This window comes from Lutzomyia longipalpis, chromosome 2 (assembly GCF_024334085.1).
Source record: "Lutzomyia longipalpis isolate SR_M1_2022 chromosome 2, ASM2433408v1".
Classification (NCBI taxonomy): domain Eukaryota; kingdom Metazoa; phylum Arthropoda; class Insecta; order Diptera; family Psychodidae; genus Lutzomyia; species Lutzomyia longipalpis.
In genome coordinates this window covers 17,085,789-17,110,547 of record NC_074708.1, presented here as the reverse complement: position 1 = coordinate 17,110,547, position 24,759 = coordinate 17,085,789, and the positions used below count along the sequence as shown (strand labels likewise).

Genomic DNA, 24,759 nt, shown 5'->3' with positions numbered 1-24,759 from the left:
GAGATAAGTTTTATTCAGAAAGAAATTTAAATGTCGGAGTGTATGCTACTAAAGAAAAAAAAATTAGAGAAATTTTCCATTTTGCACCCTCAACATGCTTTTATCCCTCATATTTTTACTCTTTTGTGTCCTCCAAGTCAACACACTAATAAATTGATACCGAATTCTATTCTGCTTTTGATAAACCTGTAAGTATTACTCTGGGATTTCTCTATCATGAAAAACTTTTTTTTATGTCTTATGCTCTAGAACGGCTACAATTTTTAAGACATCAACTTGATTTGAAAAGCAAATAAAACTTGTTGAGTTTTTTCGCATCTTTCGGTGGCAAAAGGCTTCAAATATCTCAATCCAATCAAAAGTTATTGATTGTTAAAATCATTACCTAACTTTCTGGCCACCCTGCATTTATGAAAAATGTATTTAATCTTTCCCACTGCAATCTTATCGTCTTTCCTGTTTCCCTTTCTTTTATCTTTACTATACTCCTCAGTTTTTCATTCAACTTTCCCCCAGTCTCCTTCGACCCTACTCCTTTTAATTGTACTCCTTCTCTCCCCATCAAAATAACTAACTCATTTCGAGACATGTAATAATTTGCAAATTCCTCCGATGTGGTGGTGTAAATGAATTAAACTTCGTTCATTAGCTGTGTGACAAACGCAATATCGTCTAATGGAATGTGAAGCTAATATTCCTTCAATAATATATTGTCATATATGGTGCGGCTTAATTAATGGAAATTGTACCACATTGAGAGATCGATATGCGAATATCTTGCCTGTACCAGGCGTCTTCTCGAGAAAATTCAAAAGCTCTTGGCGATAGTTTGGCACAAAGGCACAACTCTTCTTGGGTTTGGGAAAACAAATCCAAACTAATATTGGCACATAGGTGGGGAATTTAATTGAATATTCATGAGACAATATCAATTTGCAACATGCCAGTGCGATCCTTATTAAATTTCCTCTATATTCACACCCTGTCAGACTCTATGAAAATTTCCATTTTAAGGCACAAGATATTAATGAAAAAAAAAATACCTTCTCTGGGGTTTTGAATTGTTCACTCAGAGTGCAAAAAGCAGTAAAAACAAATCTCTCCAACCACTTTGCCATGCGTGAGCATCCCCCACAAAACAGAAAAAAAGAAGAAAGAAGTGTATGTAATTAAACAAAGTTTAATTAATATTTCATGCAACAATAGCAACAAGGAGGGTGGCTCGGTGATAGGGTGGTACAAAAGGAAACTCTTCGTGAGGAGGAAGAAAAGTTTCAGGATGGAAAGAGTCCCTTTGGGATTGGATTATGCAACCAAATATAAAAGTCAGCGTGAGTTCACTTTACGGTCTCTGCAATGTCAAAGGGATTACTTACACTTTTAGTTCACCTAGCAAAAAATTACACACACACACACAGAGGATTCCCTCTTAATTTAGCTCACAGCAGTATAAAAGCCAAGTAAGTACCTTTAAGTGCTGTGAGTTTGGAAAATTTATAGACTAAAGGATGCAATGTTGGTCCAAACAAGATTTTCTCGCAAATACTTCATTGGACTCTTCCGCCATGGAAAAGCGTAATCACGGTGATTTCTTTGCAGTACATTTGCCCCTTTGTATCATCCTGTAGTTCGCATTTTGAAGGCGCCAACCGCATAATGTTCACCATTTTTTATTTTTCAACCACGTTCGTTTTCTCATTATAAATCATCGGTGGGTTAATAATTGGTTGTGGTAGAGAGAAAAATAAATTTTCACAAGCTTCCTTGTTAGCTCTAAAGTATATAGCGTAATTGAAAGGATCTCTTTTATTGCATTTTCCAATTTGAGTCCAGAAATAATTGGGATCTTTAAGGTGCAATATGAAATAATTGAATTTCATTTGTAAAGACGTTCAGCAAGGTTTTTTGCTGAATTTTTCATAAATGCGTTTTTTTAGTCCTTAAATATGGGTCTTTAAAGCTATAGATTATATCATAGAAAGCATTATGGATTAAAAATTTTTAAAAAATCGTTTGAAAGCTTTTTGAAAAGATTAAAAGAAAATCTAATGCAATGAATTTCCCAATAGATTATTAATAAATCCTAATTTTCATAAATTTCCGTTTATCATTTCAAGACTAAAAATTACATATTTAGTAGGAAAGAGGTAATAAACCACAAAAACCAATAATTCGTAGTATGACAATCTTATAATAAAAACGATAATGACTGCCACAACAACACAACTTTACTTCAAAGTGCAATTTAACATGTGCTAAAAATTATTCACAAACAATATCTATACAATAAATTTTCATAACAATATTGCTCCTTGTACCCAGCTCTAGTTGTTCTTGTTTTTCACGAACAAAGGTGGAGCACACAGTGCCGCTGAAGGAAGGCGCAGAGCATAATAGGTTGAGCATAAGAGCAGCACAAGATGACGATGCGAGGGAGTGTAAATGGAGATAATTAGTTGGGATCTTACGTGAAATGCAAGAGTGCAACTATTGCATGAATTAATTTACTTGTTTATATCTCATAGTGTTCTTACACCACCCTATATTTTGGAGCATGCTGCGAGGGTAACTGCGAACATGCTCATATCTCGTGTTACCACCTTGAATTGCACAACTTATGTTCCTGAAACATTCTCCCCCGCGTGTGTGTGTATGGCGCACGAATTCTCCTATCACAGCCACCCAGGCACTTGCATCATCTTCGTCTCACAGAACCGCATGGGATTTTGCCTTTACTTGCAACCCCCATCAACACATTGACACTCCTGTACTCAACTGGGATTGTTTTCGAGTATTTTGCCTCAAGGTAGAATTTTGCGGAGTTTCCCATCGCAACGAGCCACCTTCGCGACGATAGAAAACCCACATTCACCCTTACATGAGACGAAGGGACGTGTAATCCATTTCTAAAAGAGAATTCCCGAGACAACGAGCGCTCGTGCAACTTCCAAACAATGCACTCTGCGTGGAGTACCGTCAAAATTCCATAGCGTCGGATGCGGAACTCGGAAGCAGCTCATTCAATTGTGGCCGCCGCGTGTTGGCAGGAATAATTCCTTGTTATATGGTGTTTTCCATATATACGGTGTGTTGATTCCCAGCTTCGTGGAGAATATATACAAAGTTTACTACACGAAGGAACTCATTTATTAAATTGCAAAACACACGCATTTTCGCTAATGAACAACACCATTTGCATTTCCTAAAGCTTTATATCCGCTCTAAAGCTCATTTGTTATCTATATAGAATGTGTCGAGGAATTTGTACTATACTTACATGCATAATTTGGGGTTAAAGCATCCCAGAAAATTGCTATGTAGTATGATTAGAAATTCAATGAAAAATCTCATTTTTTAACGAAATTTTTACAATTGAATTCCTTTAATATCGAGCCTTATTCAGCGACCAAGAAACCCTTGAAATTCGCTTGAAATCTTGAAATTTCAGTACAAAATTCAAAGATTTCAAGGATTTCTTGGTCGCTGAATTAGGCCCATTATTCCATAAAAATCATTCTGTACATTATTAACTATTTAGCTTCGAAGCTTTCAGGAACTTGACAAACTAACGCAATGATCCAGTTAACAACATTATTTTAATAAATATTTGCTTCCTGAGAGCTTTTAATTTTCCCCAAAATCTTCTCAAAAAATTAAAAAAAATTAAAGACCGCGTGAGGGAATAATTTTATACAAATTCAATATGAATTCATGAATCAAAAATTTATTTATTTATGCTTTACCACAGCATAAAGCTTATCGGATGTACGATGATAAATAAATAAAATATCAGAAGCGAATGTGATTGAATCAAAGCCACAAGTCTCTATCATTTAATCAACAAATTCATTGAATTCAAAGTGGGATGAAATTTCAAATGTTCGCCTCTAAAGCCCACTCTTTGCTGTAGTTTCGAATTCCAATTTAGTTTGCGATGTAGTTGTGATTGCAAAATATGGAATTCAACATATTAAACGTACCCTAATGTACTTTAGATACCGCTAGTGCTTCACTTAATCAGAAGAAATTTATTGAATATCGTATACTGATGAATGTAGTTATCTATCTATTATAAATTCAATGGGGAACATCCTATATGGGGTAAATTCTAAAGGGAATATTCAATAAATGGGGATGTAACATTCAGTATTCGGAATGCTGGTTATTCATCCACTTTGGGAAACAATTTCAAGGAAATATCCGGCTTTTAATGCACTACCTGGTGAGGAAGTGGACAATTACGTGAAATTGGTCTATTTTCTCGAACACCTTTATTCCTCTACAGAGCGATGTGTACAAGACCTGTGTGGCCTTACCTGGTGGTGGGTGGATAAGACAAAGAGGAAAGGAAATTGTTCAGTTGTACACAAAAGACCAATAAATGCACCTTAATCCAGTGGATAAGGAGACTTTTCCTGGTGTGCTTGAATACCACTTGCACGTATTGATCTCCTCACCCCCATAATCTCCTCAATAAAGGGGTAAGAATTGAAGGAAAAATTTCTTGGAAACATTTCACTTTTTATTAATGTTGCCATATCAGATGATTCTTTTAGTGAAAATTTTGTATTATGCAGAAGCCATTGAGCCAAAAACACTGGCCAAAAACTTAGCACCGTATACCCAGCATTTATGATGCTACAAACCATTCAAAGCCATTCTTGGCTCCATGAAAAATCTTTATCCGTAAAATTGTCTCCAAAAGTGAAATAAGAGACCTTATTGTGCTAAATTAGACGGGGAAAAGCGAGGCTATAGCTTTTTGGGGATGAAAATAAAAATATTGTTGCGGACGCAATAAAATGAATCAGACTGTGCCAAATTGCCCCATGGTTGAGTATCATTTTTCGTGCCAATATCTGCGAGAAATTTATTTGGAAATTATGTAAAGGCAACACCCATAAACCCCATTTTCTTCCTCATATGGCATAGAAATGGAATTGGATGCATTAAAAAATTGTTTTTCACCAACTCAACCACCCTCCTTTCGGCTGCAGAAAACATGTTCACCATGTCGCAGAAGCATTTAAGAGAAAATATTTTTCACATTTCCACTTTTCACTTCACACCATAAATGGATACTGCGTCTCTTTTTGCTTCACACACTTATATGTATTTTATTTATTTAAAAAGCATCACATCGAGCTTTTCCATGCAAAAAGGATGTTTCATTAATCAGGGAGACATCGTTGAGATAAATGTGTTTATCAGGTAGATGTGCGGCGTTGTTAGAGTGCTCTGCTCATGCCATATAAACGTGATTATCGTACACCTTTCCCCTTCCAATTTTCACCTTGTCGTCTTGCTGGAATCTTGCAGAGTGAATTGCTTCCGTTCGCGCAATTCCCATCTACTGATGTGCGTTCTTTTATGAGTCTATTCAAAAATAAATCAAGACATTCTGCTACGGCGAATGGCATATAAGTGGTTTGCGTTGATATGACTACGTCAATGATAAGATTTTATCAGTACTACACACCTCCCTCGCATCGTGAACATATTTCCAACGACAAAATTATCATAGGACCATACACCCCACCTGAGACCAATGGCATCGTCTCTGGCGCCTTCGGTCTCCATTATCGAAATTGATTTTATATGCTTTGCAAATAAATCACCGACTTTTATTGGGCTTTCTCCCCTCTTTCGGGGTCGTTGAGAATTTTTAAATAAGACCCAACACAATTATATGTCTCGCCCCCTGTAGTGTCTCCCATAATTTATTATTTGATCAATCCTACGGGGCTTTATTGCATTTGAGCATGGCTGCATGATGAAATTCCTCGCTAAAATGAGATAACAATCATGGGGAAGGATTTCCCCCAAGCCCAGGATAATACACAATTTTTTTTTATTGGGGGGAGGAAAAGCCCAAATTTATTGACTGTTGATGACGGCAATAAAATTCCATTAATTCCACTCTAATTTCTTAACTTCCTACCTCACCATTAAATATTAATAGTTTTGCTGCTATGGCGTGTAAATTAAAGGGTGACTTTCTTAGAAAATTATCCAACAATTGAGGGGCAATTTTGGGTAATTTAACTTGCCCATAAAGTTGCATTTTGCTCTTGATTTTACTTACTAAAGTAAGCTGTTAACAAATGATTTTATAGAAAGCTTTTGAAAAAGCTTTTTTAAGCTTCATCAGTTTATTATTTTTATGTCGAATAACTTCATATTTTTGTTGCTTCAGGATATTAATTTGCTGTCAATTCATTTGCGAATATTGTATTTATTGCTTCTTAAACATGATTTTTTTACAATAAAATATGTCCTCTAGAGCTATTTCAAAGAAATAATCCCACAGCTAAAATCTAATGAAAAACTTTATGAATAAAAGGAACTGCAAAGGGTAGGTATATTTAGTTAAGAGATAGCAATAAAGCGGCAGTTTGTTCGGTAAATATTCATTATTCCGATTATTCTTCTAGTTGGAGAGAACTTAATAGTAGTATATATTCAGCAAGTGCCACTTTGAGGTAGGTCAGTGTTGTGGTGTTGTTGGGGAAGGTCAGTGATGAGTGACGTCATAGTGGAGTGGGGAAGGTCGGGTTTTTGATGGGGAAATTGAGCGAGGTCAGTGCCGTGAGGTTGTTTTTGAGGAAGGTCAGTGATTTGTGGTGACGTAATGTGGTGGACGCCATCTTGAAAATTTTATTTTATCGGCCATTTTGAATTACGTCATGTTTTTGTACGCCATTTTGTATGACGACACATTTTTTGACGCCATATTGAATTTTAGCCGCCATATTGAATTTTATTCCGCCATTTTGAATTTAAATCCTCCATTTTGAATTGTAATTTTTATATTTAGCCATATTGGATTTGTCCGCCATATTGTTTTTATTGCGCCATCTTTGTTTTTGTCCGCCATATTGTTTTTATTGCGCCATCTTTGTTTTTGTCCGCCATCTTTAATTTATGCCCGCCATTTTGAATTCTGAATTTTTAGCCCACCATCTTGTTTTCTGTCAACCATTTTGAATTTTATGCAGCCATTTTGAATTCTGAATTTTTATTCCACCATATTGGATTTGGTTTATTAACGTTTTTAATTTTGAATATTCAATTTGAACTTTTTTGATCACCGCCATATTGATTTCGCGCCTTTGAATTGATTTTAAATTTTAAATGTTTGAATATTTAAATTATTGTAATTTTTGTAATGGAAAAAAATCTTGATAATTTATGAGATTTGAACATGCGAGGTTTGAGTGCCCAGTACGAAGCTCTAACCATTGGGCTATACAGACTTGTCAGTAAGCCCATCATAATTGTGAATCGTACATCCGACCCCCACCTTGATGATTCATATCACCCACATTAAATGAATGAAGCGTGGACGAGAAAAGAAATTTGACCACTAAGGGAATTTGCATGGAGTGAGGAAAGAAGAGTGAAACGAGACTGAGAAATTTCTGCTGACGCGCGACATTCCTAAGCGATCACCAAATGAAGTGCATGAGTTATGAGTGTTTTATTGTTGGCGGGAAAAGACATAATATATTTTCAATGTATAAATATTGCCTTTTAATTGTATGTGAATTTTCGTCTTTTTCCTCACTCTACGATCTCTGCATGGGTGTCTGATGGGGAGGGTGATGACTTTTTGTGTGGAAAGTGTATTAATTGAGGAAAATGAATAAGAAAACATTACAATTTCTCATGAAATAATTTTATTTGTTTAAGATAGTATAATATTTCTATTTTTATCAATCTCCAACTTACTGTCAAATTCAGCATAAATAATACAAGTTATAGTTTTATCAATTACCTTTGAAAACCTGGCTTCAATTCTAATTGAACCTTGATCTAAAAGTGAAAGACAACCTGTAGAATGAACATCTGGATTCAAATCATAAGCTAAAATAAAATAACCATTTTTAAAGTCTTCGTAACTTATTTTATGTCCTCTATCATCATAGTGAATATCTGTACCCGTAAATAGAGTTTGGTATGCCTTACAATATCTATCTTGTTCAAAATTCATATGTAAAGGTTGAATAGGATATGGCGTTCCATTAACAAGTAAGGAAAAATCTGAGATGTTGAAATGTTCAAAATTAAATGGATTTAAACTTTTTGTTCCTGTGTATGCCAAATTATCAACCATTGAGAAAATTAAGCGTCGTGGCAAAACTCCATGAATGATATTATTTAAATTCATTGAAGTTGAACCTGAGGGCACAATTACGGTTTTAATTTCAACTCTCTTATAATGATACGATGCATTTTTATGCTCTAACACCTGATTGTGTGCAAGAAGAATATTAGGATTTAGTGTTATTTGTTTCATATACAAAGTAGCCTCCTGCAAACGAAATTTTGGATTTAGTGTGTCGGAGCAGAGTAAGAAAAATTCTGATTTCTCAAGTGCAATTGTGATTCTTAAATCTACATTGTTAATAAGAAATATTGGCTGATTAAACATATCGCAATGTAACTTGCCTAAAACCTCCACAATTTTACTATTTTTAAACATATCGAGTCGCTTTGTAAATCCGCTGTTACTATTATCCATTGCATTCATGTTTCCAGTATCCTGAATCCATCCGGCATTCCGTAAAAAGGTAGATTTTGCATCACTTCCATATGACAATAGAGTTTCCAAGTATGCTCTATACTGGTAATTCCCTTCATTTTGGGAAATTGTTTTTCCGTTGAGTGACACTGACACAGATCGTATTAGTGAATGTAGAATGTTATTCACAACTGATGGTTGATTTTTATCCGTGTCTTTGAAGAGATCCCCATTTTCCTTTAATAGTTGAATCTTAAATTTAACATAAATTGAAGACAAATCTCTGTAACAATCTCCATGTGCTACAGAGTAAAATTCAATCATAGAAACATTATCCAGGCTAGAAAGAGGTTGATAGGCGATTTCTTCGCTTCTCAAAATTGATGTTTGAATTGGAGGTGGCAGAAATATATCCAGTTCACTTTTCATACATTCTGTATATTCAGCCATTATGAAAAAATATCCAAATGGCGCTCTTTCTTATGGTTCTTGTTTACTTTCACCTTTTTCAATTTTCTTTTCTTCTTTGAAATTGCAGTTTTAATTCTATGAAGAATATTTTTTTTATTATCTGCTGAACAAGATGATGGTTTCGATGATATCAAAGGAATAGCTTTCCTCGATTGTGCTCTCGTATTTATACCTTCTCCGGTCATTGTGTGAATTTTATGTAGGGCCTTTTTCCTGAGTTCATCTGCAGCTTGTTGTCCTCGATTTAATAAAATGTCTTTTAATGGTTTTGTACCATAGTCTCTCAATATTTCAATACCCGTTTTGGCCGCCTGTTCGCCAAGAGTGTTTAAACCTTTCATAAAAAGAGGTTTTAAAAAGCGTATTAAACCTCCAAGGAATGACCCCAATCCGTATCCTCGTTGAACGCCAATGTACTCAGGAACATAAATCTTTCCAATTTCTCCACTGCCAACCTGGTTCAAGTAATATGAAGTGTATACGTTAGTCATCTTTGTACTATTGATATTTTGGTAAGAATATACCTGTATTTATATGCTTCATGAGTTCATTTTCTTGAAATGAAGAACAAGCATTGTTGGTGTTGAACTGGGCAGGAAATTGTATGCTTCGCCATTTTGAGATGTTATTAAAATTTCAATAGTATCAAAATTTGTTTTCTCCAGTGGTAGATATTGAATGGCGTTAAATGACTTGTAGACTTCGTTATTTTGAATCAAAAGAACTGTTCTTAAACATCGAGCAAAAGTGTTACTGAGAAGTTGTGGTTTAATTATATCACTGTATACAAACATTAAATCACGCGTATGAGTAGGTTCTACTTTTTGTGGGAGTACTGAGGGATGGATATGAGTTGAAGAAACAAAATCATTTTCATCATGTTCTATTATTGTTGGTATTACAACAGAGGTTTTGATGATTTTTTGCAATAATTCTGTTTCACGTATTTGAAATGGTATTTGATCTAGAATGGTAAACATAAGTTCATCAATTGTTTCATAATTATCTCTGTATAAAGGAATCTCAAGTAACTGATTGAAATCATCAGCAGGAATTGTTAGCACTACAAGTGGTTCAATATTGTTAACATTAGGTGTTGGTTCCTTTAAAACGGGGTTCGGTGTAGTAGAATAATCTGTTTGTACGTCCATTAATTGATCTGTACTAAAATTAAAATTTTCGTCATCAATAATTTCCATAGGCCCGATATGACTTGTTGTGATCTCTGTAATTTTACATGCTTTATGTTCTTTAACAATATCGCTCAATCGTGTATCCAAATCCTTTTCATCAGATGTACTTCCCAAAACATGTTCGCCATAAGAATCGGTAAAATTATAAGCATTTCTCAAAAGATAGAGAAAACTATTAAGAGGTGTGAATGGCGTATATACGGGTATTTTAATAGGAATACTCCCTTTTTTCTCTTTTAGTAGTGTAATAGTTCGCGGTTTTACATTTATTTTCCTATGGCGGACTTCAGAAGATTCGGCCACATTAAAAGATATTTCGGCTAAACCAACAACCCAATCATTCGATAAAATTACCTCTCTCGGTAATTTAGTTTGAAAATGAGACAGAGTATTGTTTGGAAATATTTGTTGCGAAGAATTACTCAAAAGGGTCAAATAAAATTCATTTTGCATTTCGATCAACCCCATATTGCTTTAAAAGATCAATTTGATTTATCCACTGATTTGTGTTATCGCCTTTGAATTTAACGTAGTACTGTAGTTTTTTCCCTAACCCGCGAGTTTTTATAATTTTTTCTATCACTGGAAAACCATCTTTTATTTGAACTTTTTGCAACTGTTTTTCGTAAAATCTACCCGCTATTGGTGTATTTTTATAGTCTTGTAAAATATACATTGCAAAAGGTTTTTTATTTATTATTCGATGAATACGAAATTTCTCGTTCGTCCATCTTTGTTGAAAACCTCTATCGAAATTAACTTTTGGTTTTGCAATTCTAACTAAATCATTTAGCTCAAACTTTTGGTGCACTCTCGAAAATTTCTCTTTGAATGAATTATTTTTTCTTATATACCGTTGATTTAATTCCACAATATCATCTTCGCTAACATCCACAGGAGCCATTCCTATAGTTGTGTGCTTTGAATTGTTGTATACATCAATAAGTTTATCGAGAACATCAATATAGCGATTAGTTTTCATATGAGTAAAATATTTAAACATTAATTGTTTTAATGTTCGGTTAAAGCGCTCAACAACTGCGCACTTCACAATTGGATTGTATGCAAAATTTTGTTGAATATTCTTACTTTTAAGGAAATTCTTAAATGTGGAATTTTCAAATTCTTTTCCGTGATCAGATTGAACCTTTTCAGGTGTCTTGCCATTTTTTTTAATTATATCAGCAAATGCTTTGGTTACTTCTTCAGCAGATTTATTTTTCAGAGAACGAGCAAATGCAAACTTTGAAAACACATCGATAACCGTCAAAATGAAAGTATAGTTATCATTAAATTTTTTATATTGTTTCATATCCACCAAGTCAATCTCCCACAATTCTGAGATATTGCTTACAAAATATTTATTCTTGGGGTAATTTTTCGTGATTGGATAATGTAAAGTATACACATCTTGTTCGTGTAGATATTTTTGTATTTCTCTTTTTGTTACATCATTTTTCTTTAATGAATTATACAGTTTTTGTGGTTTTGCATATAAATTTTTACTGTTTAAATTTAAATATTCAGAATCTAATGCTCGATATTTGTCCATTCTAGTTTCTTTTTCACCGGAAAGTCAATTAATGTCTGCGTTGAATCCTCAGACACACTCCTTTTTATACGAGCTCTCGTATTGTATGGAAGTCTCGTTGGTGGCTTCTTCTTAGTACGGACTGTCTTTACTGCTGTACTGGATGTCTTCTTAGGTTGTGCTTTTGGTGTTTTGAATATTTGAACATCTTCTTTATTCTTCTTCATTATTTCCACACTCCACACATCTCCATTTTCATCTGCTACTGTAATAACTCGAGGCATTTCCGTCATTTTGTCCGGATAGTATGAAGCATACTTTTTCATGACTTTGTTTTGGACATCAGGAGGTAAATCATTAAATTCATCCTCATTCATTTCATAATCATCTGATGGCGCTTCTTTTGTTTCATAGTACACTTCTGATTGTTGAATTGGTTCTGGTACTGGAACAGCAGGAATTAAATCCATGTCACGAAGAGATTCATCAATGTATTCATCATCACCTTGATTGAATTCTGTTTGCGTGCCGAAAGATTTAGAAATATGTCTCTTCAAATTAGTCTGTGTGCCTTCGGATTGTGTGGGGTTATGAACTGTTTGAATTCCAATGGATTGAGTTGATTTCTTTATCGGATCTGAAAAAACTGACTTCTTTCTGCGCATCTCCGATTGTTTAACAAGAGAATGTCTGTATCGATACCACTTCTCAATGTCGTTTATTTTCTTATCCTTTAAGATATTATAAATGTCACGATCTAATGCTGATAAACTTTCTTCGAAATTCAAAAATGGTTTTAATTCCTCAAAAAGTTCGGGCGTGATTATAATGTAACGATGCATTGAATTTTTATTGTTCCTGTGTTGGATCATGTTGAGGATAGTAATTTTCCAATTACACTAGACAATAAAGTTGAAATTAATATAGGAACAAAACCTCCTCTCTGAACCAGTATTTTTCTCTTTAAACACTGAGAAGCTTTTGGACAAATTATTTTGCGCATCGCATTTTTATATTTTTTGAGAGCGGAAAATTTTTCTTTTGGCACTTTAAGGTTTCCATTTAATGAATTGTGAATAATTTCATGTAATGCTTTTAAAGTTGATTTCGAACAATTTCTTATTATAGCTTTACGCAATTTCACATTTGCATCTTTAAGAGTACACAAAATATGCTTGTTTTCTTTCAATAGTCTCAAAGGATCCTTTATTGTTTTTTTCATTGATTGTGTTTTCTGTTTCATATTGATTTAAATCTTCCTCACCGCAAAAGCAAATAGTAGAACTTGTATTAAAAATATCTGTACGAAATCTAAAAATTTCAGATGTTTCCTGATTTAAATCTATCAAGAGATAACCATAAGGTACTTTTGTACACTCCTTATATACGTTTAGCAATTGAATTGGATTTTCTGGATGTAATTGCCGAGCCAGTGGAAAGAATTGTGACTTGTCACGAACATTTTTAAAAATCACAAGGTATTTTGCATTCAAAGAAATTGTCCGAGAAAATCGTGACTGATAAAAAATGTTTTGGCATATAAAAATAATTGAAATATTTTTGTGATGCGATTCTTTTATAAATAAGTCACAAATTCGTTGTTCATACTTCTTTTCAGTCATTAAATCATCAATTACAATTAATTTTGGTGATCTGTGATCGTTTTCTATTTTATCAGGAATGCCACGATAAACTTTTAGATTTGCTATTTTAGGTAAATTGTTTATGCTTCCATTTTCAGAAAAGCACCATAAAATAGTCTCAAAATTTGTATCAGTGAGTTCTTTTAGATTTAATAAAAAATTATGAGCAAATGTTGATTTGCCACAACCCGAAGGCCCGGCTAAAATCATTGAGAATGGGACTGGAAATTTAAATAACATTTCTGTTGTCGAAGTAGAATAAGTAGTGAACTATATTTCACAATCATTCCTTTATTTATAGAAAATTTGGAGCGAACATTTTAACAATCAAACGTTTTCTTATAAAACTTTAATACCTTTTGATCGTTTTTCACGGCATTCTTACTGAAAAAAACAAGAAAGTTTTCCATTGATATACCTATTGCACGAAAATACGCAAACACACAACAATATTGACCACACACTTCTGAAAAATGCGATTGTAGTTTCATGTTGTTAAATATTATTTTACGGTTTTTTGTATGTGTTATAAAAAAATGATTAAGATATTTATTTTTAATAGATCGACCATAGGAATCGAAAAGTTCAATGCTTTTTGAATCACCGGGTATGTAAATTGCTATCCAGTGTTCACCAGGATGATTTGCCTTTGCGGTGTTAACTATTATGATAGAAGGATCTCTTAATTTAAGATTGGGCAACCTGTCTATTGAGTACACACCTCTAAATATTTTACGTGTGTACTTATTTCTCGAAAGGTCTCTTGTTATCTCAAGTGTATTCATAGTGAATAATTTCTTTCTTCAGTTTTTCTCTGTATTTATACTGTTTTCCGATATATCCGCATAAAGAAAGTATTGGTTGATATTTCTATACGTTGTAATGCACAAACGAAAAATTCAAAAACGTCAAATTTGTGAAATGAAAATTTCAAAAACCGTAAATCACACAACGAAAAATTCAGAAATGAAAACTTGCGAGAATGAAGATTTTAAAAATGCAATGCTTTTCAAATGGTAATTTTAAAAACGCAATTCTTTTGAAATGTAAACTTTAAAAATGCAATGCTTTTCAAATGGTAATTTAAAAAACGCAAATCTTTTGAAATGTAAATTTTAAAAATGCAATGCTTTTCAAATGGTAATTTTAAAAACGCAAATCTTTTGAAATGTAAATTTTAAAAATGCAATGCTTTTCAAATGGTAATTTTAAAAACGCAAATCTTTTGAAATGTAAACTTTAAAAATGCAATGCTTTTCAAATCGTAATTTAAAAAACGCAAATCTTTTGAAATGTAAATTTTAAAAATGCAATGCTTTTCAAATGGTAATTTTAAAAACGCAAATCTTTTGAAATGTAAACTTTAAAAATGCAATGCTTTTCAAATCGTAATTTAAAAAACGCAAATCTTTTGAAATGTAAATTTTAAAAATGCAATGCTTTTCAAATGGTAATTTTAAAAACGCAAATCTTTTGAAATGTAAACTTTAAAAATGCAATGCTTTTCAAATGGTAATTTAAAAAACGCAAATCTTTTGAAATGTAAACTTTAAAAATGCAATGCTTTTCAAATGGTAATTTTAAAAACGCAAATCTTTTGAAATGTAAACTTTAAAAATGCAATGCTTTTCAAATGGTAATTTTAAAAACGCAAATCTTTTGAAATGTAAACTTTAAAAATGCAATGCTTTTCAAATGGTAATTTTAAAAACGCAAATCTTTTGAAATGTAAATTTTAAAAATGATAGGCTTATGACATGAGAAATTTAAAAATGGAAAACTAACGAAATGGTAATTTAAAAAACGTAAATCTTGTGAAATAAAAATTTTAAATCGTGTGACGTACTGGGCACTCAAACTTCACAAGATCAAATCTCATAAATGACCATGATTTTCCGTTACAAACAATTACAATAATTTAAATATTCAAACATTTAAAATCAATTCAAAGGTACGAAATCAATATGTCGGTGATCAAAACGGTCAAACTGAATATTCAAAATTAAAAATTAAAGATGGCGGACAAAAACAAAGATGGCGCTATAAAAACAATATGGCGGACAAATCCAATATGGCTAAATATAAAAATCCCAATTCAAAATGGCGGCTTTAAATTCAAAATGGCGGAATAAAATTCAATATGGCGGCTAAAATTCAATATGGCGTCAAAAATGTGACATCACACAAAATGGCAGACAAAAACATGACGTAATTCAAAATGGCCGACAAAATAAAATTTTCAAAATGGCGTCCACCACATTACGTCACCACAAATCACTGACCTTCCTCAAAAACAACCTCACGGCACTGACCTCGCTCAATTTCCCCATCAAAAACCCGACCTTCCCCACTCCACTATGACGTCACTCATCACTGACCTGCCCCAACAACACCACAACACTGACCTACCTCAAAGTGGCACTTGCTGAATATATACTACTCTTAATTCGTGAATGAAGGAAGTTCTTTGGAGCGCACTCCTCGTCCGCAAACAAGGATTTCAAAATGAAAATCAAAAGAGGGTAGGGCGAATTCTATTAAACCGATTTTTCATATCCGTCTCCAGTGGTGAGTCCTGCGGCGATTTTGTAGTATTTTCTGTTTGATGATTTTGATACCTTTTGCTACCTCCTCAGCTCACCCCAACTTGCGTCTTACTTTTTTATTCAGCCCTACGGGGGTGACTTTACTTCACTCCTCTACAGCTGTGCAGGAAATGTGTGTGACTGTGAGGCAGCAACAAGTCTCATATGCAGAGTCCCTATCAAACCATCCCACCCTTTTCGGTATTATACAAGAAATTGAGTGATATTGCAAAAGGGGGATGAAAATGGAAAAATTGTGTCAAATCACCATGATGGAAGTGAATTGGATGAGAGAATTTTCCTCCACATTGTGACTTCCGGGGCACGCTATGGTGGAAAAGTGGCGAGAAAATTTGTCATTAAGTTGCGAAAGTTGTGCAGTTAAATTGAGAATTTAAAATAAGATTTGCCCTTAATTAGAGGGAATTTACGTATATATGGTGCTATAGAGGATATGCGGAGGAAAATGAACTGCTAAGCCGGCAGTTTTGCGGATTACATGAGATTTTGTCCTCTTCTCGCATTTTAATCTCCACTTAAGCGGTACAATGTGATGAAATCTTCACGTTTTTGCAAACTCCATATAGTTTCATGTCTTTCTCAGATTTTTTTATTTTATTTTTCGGTCTTTGCCATTTCTATATTATCTCGCCTCTTGTAATTCATTGTTGTATATAAAAACAGAGAGAGAGAAGAGAGCCGTTAGCGTAAGAAAATAGAGGCCTCAATTTGATGGTACAATGTATAAAGAGATATATTCCTCCGGCAAATCGTGTTGTACATTTTACTTTTTATCCGCACGAGAAATGCGAAATCTTTAAATCGATTACATTGTTTCATTACATTGAAAGTCTTATCGGTGAGTTTAAATCATAATGCTGTGAGTACGATAAGATTTCGTGACCCGACAATGTTTCAATCTTAGCCAGAGCGACTTGATCGACAGTCAAATTGAAATATTATTTTATTGTGTGAATAATTCAATTTGTATGTAGCATCTTATTCCCCACCATTTAACATCCATTGTCGGGTCTTTTATATCTTATTGAAACGATGTGTTTGGTCTAATGACGAGGAGAATTATTGTGCAAGTATTTGTTTTATTTGAGAAGCTGATGCATCATCAAATCAAACAATAAAGGTATTTCTTCTTGAGGGTAAGAAAGTCATGAAAGAGGAGATTAAAGAAGTTATTTCGCAAGAGAAATGAAAAGAGATGTAAAAAAGTATGACAACATAAACTTGTTGGTTGTTTTCATCTTATTATCGTCGAAGCTTTTCTCAGAAAACATTTAAAATTTTCTTACAAAATGGAATTTTAATTTATTTTTTATCGCTGAACCACTTTATAGTTGAGTACGTGAATTTAAAAATAAGAATAAATTCAGCAGAAAAACTCCTTAAGGAAAATTCTATAAAGAAAATTCATACGTTAAAATAAGTTTAAATGAATTGAACATAATGTAATTTGTCAGTCTTTTGGCGTCTAGTATTCTTTACTGAATAACCCCAAAGGTTTCTCTTTGCTTGTGCCTTGTCTTAATCCTTCATCCAACTGGGAGATTCTTGAGAAGTGAATTGCATGCAAATAGACGTGCAAAGTGCAATATCTTATTGGACGTCTTCCAGGGACATCAAGGCGGAGGTGGGAGGTAAAATGAAGAATAAAAGCACATACATTAGCTCGTAAGCGCCAATTTAATGGATTCTATATTGTTTGCATAATGGACAGTAAATCACATTAATTGCCTCGTATTTGCGAGAGCGGATTGATTATTGAGTGCAGTATAAATTCCATGGTTGACTGTTGAGTGAACCTACCAGCAATTTTCTCCCTGACAAGTTGTTTACTCCTTGTGACTCCCACTCGCTGAGTTGTTGGTATATATATTTTTTTTCTTTTTGGAAGACTTTAGAAGATATTTCACGTGCAGAGTGAGAATGGAGATTAAGCCAATTAAATATTTGCGATTGATGGTTGGTGGTCAATTGTTGGGCAATAAAGAAAACGGCACGAGGTGCGCATATCACACGGTCAAGTTTAATTCCAACCCAGGCCAGGTGATTTAATTATACGGTGTGGATTTCGTATTTGGCGAAACTGTCTGATGGAGTCACTAATTGAAATTTACCGTCGCATCTCGTGACGGTAATCCACATTAAATCGCGTATTTATTCATGGGCATTCCTTCATGTTGATTCGCATATTTTATCTCCAACTGACACGGATGGTGGAGGTAATAATCGCACAAGATACACAAAAACCAACTTATTTCGGCACGTTTAAATATGCCTTTTGTTTATAATTTTATGGCGACTGTAGAAGCCATCCTCCACCCCCACAATGTGAAAATCATCCATTTAGGAGGTCATGAACTTCCGTGGGGGATGTTGAAGTGGGAATTCCCGCGTTGTACCCAAAATCTCACACCTCAACATTTTAATCCGATCGATTCGGCAAATTATTTGCACATGACTTCCTTTTAGCCGCTCATTTCGCGCGGAAATAATTCACTGAAAATGAGAGATGACTTCAAAGAGCGCGCATTAAACCGTCTTTTTGCAAATTTTCTCCTCTCTTTTTTGCCTAATTATAAACAAATTTGTCCCACACCATAATTCATGTCAACCCGTCAAATGCAATTTATTTGTTGTCGAATGTGCATTAAACCCCACCCTCACTCCCCTCGCAACATTTAATCATCTTGGAGGAGGATTTATCTACGGAAAGTGCTTTTCTTTGTTATCCACATAAAGCTGCAATCAACGCGATGAAAAGCACAACAGCTAAAAGAGAATTTATTTTGAAAAGATTGTATTCTTATGTTGCACTTTCTTTATCGTGAAAGAAAAATAATATTTTTATCTCGACAGCAATTTGTTTTTATTCCCAACCATTTTATCAACAAGACAATAAATAAATAAAATATTGTACATTCGCGTATTTCTTTTAGATGTATTTTAATGTAATACTCACATTCAATTCTATACAAAATCCTAATGATCATTTTACGATGTAAAGTGCTAAATTGAATTCTGTGTATGATAGAAGAGATTGAAGGTACTTTGGTTTATTTGCAAAACAAAATGTAAAGGATTCTTTAAAAAAATAAATAATTTTTTGTGTTTATTTTATATTTTTTTTTAAACTTTCTTTTAAAGGAGAGAAATATCCTGTTTTTTTTTTAGATTCGTAAACTTAATAAAAATGAAATTAATGAAAAATGTCTTTCTTTACCAAATACTTTTGAATAAAATTAAGTTCTTATTAAATATACACATTACATACTCACATAGTTTTTGAGCTCAAATTTTCCCCATTTTATTTCATTTTAAAACATCTTTTTGTTTAAGTTTAATGTTGATTTTTTTTAAAGAGTATAAAGAGTGGAGAATAATTAAATTATCCTGCATTTCCTCTACTTAATATTGCTTTACTTTCTAAATATAAACATATAACATTTTTTTATAACCATTTACACAATTTAAGCATAATAATTCATTTGAAAATGTGATGAAAAGCATGTCGTCCTAGCTATATAACCGGTTAGAGCTTTTTTTCTGCGTGACTTGCACTGCAAAAAGCGCAATGCTAGTGCTTTCGGGTTTTCATGATGGTGTGTTAACTAATAATTTGTTAATTGGTCAAGTATTAAAAGTAATATATTATGTACATTTAAATGGCGTTAATATGTATGTTTATTATCAAAGTTATAACAACATTTTAAGTGTGTACTCTGTGAATAAAAAAAAGTTTCATTTGCGAATTGAATTACATACATAGACGTTGCTCGTTTCTTAATTTGTTTGAGAGATCAACTGCGACTACGAGAAGTTGGTCTTTTCAATTTCAATTTCAGTACAGATACAGCGAGGAGTCTTACATTTAATTTGGTTTTCTCTCTATAAGTTTTAGAATAAACTGTGAAGATACAGAGAACTCCTCTGTACACATATATACATATAAAATCTGTAGAAGGAAAGTGTCCTAGTTTGGTGAAAAGTTGTGACGGTGCAGCAATGGCAGCATTAGATGCAATAAAATTGCCAAAGAGGATAAAAGTGATGCTATATGTGGGATTTTGGATGGTGATAGTGGGTATTTTTTGGCAACACTTGTGGAAAAGTCTAATTCCAAATGTAAGTTTTTTTTTCTGAATCGTCAATTGCATCCTGAAAATTGATTTTATGACCCACATTAGCCCAGAAATAATTTTCTGTCGGTCCCAAGTAGATTCTTATATTGAGACCAAAATGGGAATTGGCACTGGAAATTCAAATGAACATTTCGGCATTCAATTGGTTGGATTCCAAGTTGAATATGGCAAAATTGCCCCCATCGACATACATTGAAGTCGGCCCATATATGTTCGTGAAAGAAAATGTACATGATAAATATGCCAGGGATTTTGTAATACGACCCAAATTTGAGGGTTATTTGAGGAAAAAGTTCTTCTGCACTGCAAAGTGCACCAACCTCCTGACCGATACCATCACATTGCCAAACTATGATGCGGTAAGGATCTCTTTATAATATATTATAATATATTATATTATATACGAAGTTCCCGTATCAATGGGAGGATGTATCCCCCAAATCTCTCTGCTCTTGTAGGATTTATCCAGCAACTCTCAACTTTCGCTAGAGACGAAAGCCATAGACGTGACTTCTCAACCTCAGATTCTCCACCTCATAAGTTTGGCGTCCAATATCGACATATTCGACCGAGAAATCGTCACCCTTGACCACAATCGCTCAGCCATCGACTTCAACGCAACGGGTATATGCAGAACGGTCACTCTGTTTGCTGACCCATCCAGTGAAAATGTGGATGAAAGTCTTGGTGACAAATTTACAGTCAGCACAGCTCATTTATTGACTTCCAGTGATGTATTCTATGCACAGTCAAATTACCTAAATTTATCCTGCAAGGATTCACAATTTCCCCTCTTCATCGCCCCACCAAACATTTCAGTTGTGGTTGAGCCAACTTTCAACTATATCATTAGTGCAGTTTATGATTTGCAATTCTTCGTTCTACTACCACACGGAAGTAATTTCCAAAATGCAATGAAGCCCGTGCTGAAAATTCGCCAAAAAGGATTCATGAGTCACGATGCCAAGATATATCTCAAACGACATCGCTTCTTTGTTCACTTGGGTGGGCACATTTGTTGGAAAATATTTTTAACATTGGGAATTTTGTTAATTATTTGCACAATCCTCATTGTCTGGAGAACAGGGTTGGATTCCAAAACTAAAAGAGATAAAAAAGACCAAATAGAACTACGACTTCTTACGCCAAAAAATTCTTCAGTATAAAGTCTTTAGAGTTTTTCACATTTCATTTTAGGACATTAACGTATAATAATAAGAATAATACATAAGAATAAAGGCAAAAGTTCAGAATAACGTCTGAAAGTTCTGATAAAAAACAAAAACTGAACTTGCTACAATAAAATGAATGAGTTTTTTTTTCTAATATAAAAATACATATTTACCTCTTTTTTGAAAGAAGTCGAGAAAATATTTTTAGACTTAAAAAATTGTTGGGTGGAATTATTATAATTTTAAATTAGAAATGAAGCTAAGACGCCAAAAGTTTATGAAAAGTAGAAAACTTTCAAGACAAAGCAGACGAAGCATTATGGTTCATAACAAAAAGATCTTAAAACTTTTTTTTATTTTAAAAACTTTGCGCATTAAGTTCGTTTTTATAGAAGATTCTAGAATTAGAGTTAAGTTTCAAAGCTTTCGAAAGCTCTAAAAAAGCATTTTCTTAATGAAAAATTGAACAAAATAATTAGATCTTGAGGGAAAGTTCTAATCCAGAACAAAGGATAATCTTATTAATCAGTTGAATAGATAACAAAACTTATTTTTATTTCATTTTTGATTAATTCTACCTAAAAAGAATTATATTTATTTATATATTCTTCTCTTAATTACAGAGTGACAACAAAAAGATCATTAACACTTCTCAAGTGTCCATTTCAAGTGAAGAGCGGTCGCTCTAAATTGCATTCATTAAAAATGTATTTGGGATGATTCTTGAGGCATTTAAAGTTGTTTACCTCACTTTACATAATTCACGACTTCAAAAATAAACAAACATCTCTTTGGGCTATATATCGCAGGGATGTGAAGCTGCATTGTCATCCCCAAATATCCGTCCTGCTGTGAAGACGATTGCGCCTCTTGATCTCGTAACAATTTCCCCCGATAAATACTCATTTTCCGATAAACTTTTACACCACCCCCTCCCCTCTATAATACCCAATCTCACTAATGTGTCCCCAAAGTGGTGGCAACGTCTCCCAAATTGTTTCAAATTGTCTCATGGTGCTGTGAAGATGGTGCGAGAATCATAAATATATAGAAAAAAGTTTGGAGCTAAAGAAAAAGTTTCCCCTCCGTGTCCTTTATTAGCTTCCTCGTCGACATCCTCTCTCTCAGTTGATTGATTGGTTTTATTCATCACTCCCAGTAGACGAGCTGTGTGAAGCTTTTTTTTTTATCTCCCCGCGTGATGCTGGGGGAATGAAAGTCACGGAAGCTGCACGACGGCGAGATAATTTATTTAGAGAGGAACAACATAGACGAGTGATGGTATGTTGTATTAGAAAAAAAAAAAGAATTCTGGCTGTTTTGGCGGCAACGACAAGGAAGTGTGGCTCCGTAGCGACCCCTCCGTTCGAGTAGGGACTCCGCACTATGGGTGCGCAATGCGAGTCGCTTGCTTGCTTTCCCTGCTGCGCTTTAGATGATTGTGTGATTGGGATTCAGTGTGTTTTGGTCTGCTGTCGCGTACGGATCGTCAGCTGCTGCTGCAGCCGGGATAGTTATTTTTGCCGCCGAGCATACGGTGTGTGTTGAGAGAGAATAAGAACAAGAAGGCAGGAAATTGTGAGATTATACATTTCGGTGTTGTGGATTTAAAGTGGCGGGAATCCCAATGAGGCCGAGCATGTGTGCCAAGAGGTGCAATTGTCGAGTGTTCTGTGTGTGAAGTGTTTATTGGATAATTTCTTTGGTGCACTCGCGAGACTCTTTTTTTTTACCCTCGAGGGACTAGCGTGCAGCTTCCGGGTGCTCCGAGAGGGAGAGTGATTGGAACTGCACGATTTCATAAGGAAAAAGAAAATCAGTGAGAGTGTGAGGTGCAAGCGATCAGCGTGTCTTCCCTGTGTGCCCCGGACATACCTTCTGGTCGTATTGCCATGGAGGAGGAGCTACGTTGTCCTGTGTGCAAGCAACTCTTTGCGAGTCCTGTACTCCTACCGTGCTACCATGCTCTCTGCTTAGGTTGTGCATTGGATCTACAGACCCCATCTACCACGACCACCATTGTCACAGCTCAGGTGCATCCAGCTCCACCTAATCATCAGCATCCTCATCACGTATCCTCATCCGCATCCACATCGTCATCATCATCGGCATCGTCAACATCGTCCGCCTCCTCAACATCGTCAGCATCCTCAACAGGCAGTGCCTCTGCCACTGAGAGTGTGTCCTCCGACCAGGATCAAGCAGATAAGGTCAGCATTTTGAGTGAAGCCGATTCGGGTGTTATATGCTGCACCTCTCGACCGGGGTCCTACGCTGGTACCCCCAATCTCCAGGGACTCCTCTTCCCACCATCCGGTGGTGCCGTCTTCTCCCTACCGTGTCCCCTCTGCCGCAAGATTGTCTTCTTCGACGAGGGTGGGGCCCGCAATTTACCCCCCTATCGCGCCATGGAGTCCATCGTGGATCGCTTCTGTGAACGCGAGGCCCTTAGGTGCCAAATGTGCGAAACAGAGCCGCGTGTTGCGTCCGTTGTGTGTGAACAGTGCGAAATACGCTACTGTGACACCTGCCGCGAACTCTGCCATCCGGCCCGCGGTCCTCTGGCCAAGCACAATCTCACAAAACCCCGCGGGGCATCTATGGTGAGGGAATCAGTATGTGCTGAGCACACCGAACCACTGAGTCTCTACTGCATCACCTGCAAGTGTCCAACGTGTCAGCAGTGTCTCACTGAGAATCGTCATCACTCGCACGATGTACAACCCATCTCTGCCATGTGCAAGGCTCAAAAGGTAAGAAGAATTTTCATTAAAATTTACTCGTTAAGTGCTCTTTATTATGGAATCCACGTAAACCACATCAAATCCATTAAGTTTTAAAAGTTTTGTTCTTCATAAATATGTATAGAAAAAAAAGCTTTTACAGATTCTTTAAAAAAATCAGAATAAGAATTCTTTTTGATCTGTGAGCCAAGTCTACAAAAATATCGCACAACTTGACCCCAAAACTCAGGTTCATTTAACTTTCAAACTTTCAAAGCACATTAAAAGCTCAATGAATTCACAATGCACTTCCGCTTTTTATTTTTTTGATTCACACCCAGGATTCACACAGAGTGCAAAACACAAACCAAAAATTATTCTCTCTAAAATCCTTTTTAGAGTTCATTTTACATGAAATGGTGGAAATTAAAACAATCATCATTAATCCAATATGACGACTTAAACAAACTCTCGCCATAAAATGTGGTTTATGTTGCAATGTTGTGTTTAGTGGTAAAATCCAACATGCAAATAGGAAAATTCCTCGGGGACAAAACCCCCATTACCTTCTCGAGTTTTTAGCAAATTTTGTAATTCCCTCCAGACTCGGGAAATATACTCCTAAATTTATAATCCCTTTAATTAAACTATTAAACAAAGTTTTCCAGAAAGGATTGGGGAAGTTTTAAGTGTTCAACTTTTTTTTCCACCTTCAAGCTCTATAGCGAGTGTGATTAGATGGGAAAATCTTGCGCGAAAA

General features: G+C 34.8%; 1 protein-coding gene across 2 annotated transcripts in view; it reads left to right on the top strand.

Moving 5' to 3' along the window:
- Positions 1–22,732: 22,732 nt before the first annotated feature.
- The window catches only part of LOC129791030 (E3 ubiquitin-protein ligase TRIM9), a 35,884-nt gene continuing 33,857 nt past the window's right edge, over positions 22,733–24,759 (top strand). For both annotated transcript variants that reach the window (XM_055828928.1, XM_055828927.1), the window contains exon 1: positions 22,733–24,029. In XM_055828928.1, the coding sequence (XP_055684903.1) occupies positions 23,169–24,029 (861 nt within the window). In that variant the 5' untranslated portion in view covers positions 22,733–23,168. The remainder of the gene's footprint in view (positions 24,030–24,759) is intronic.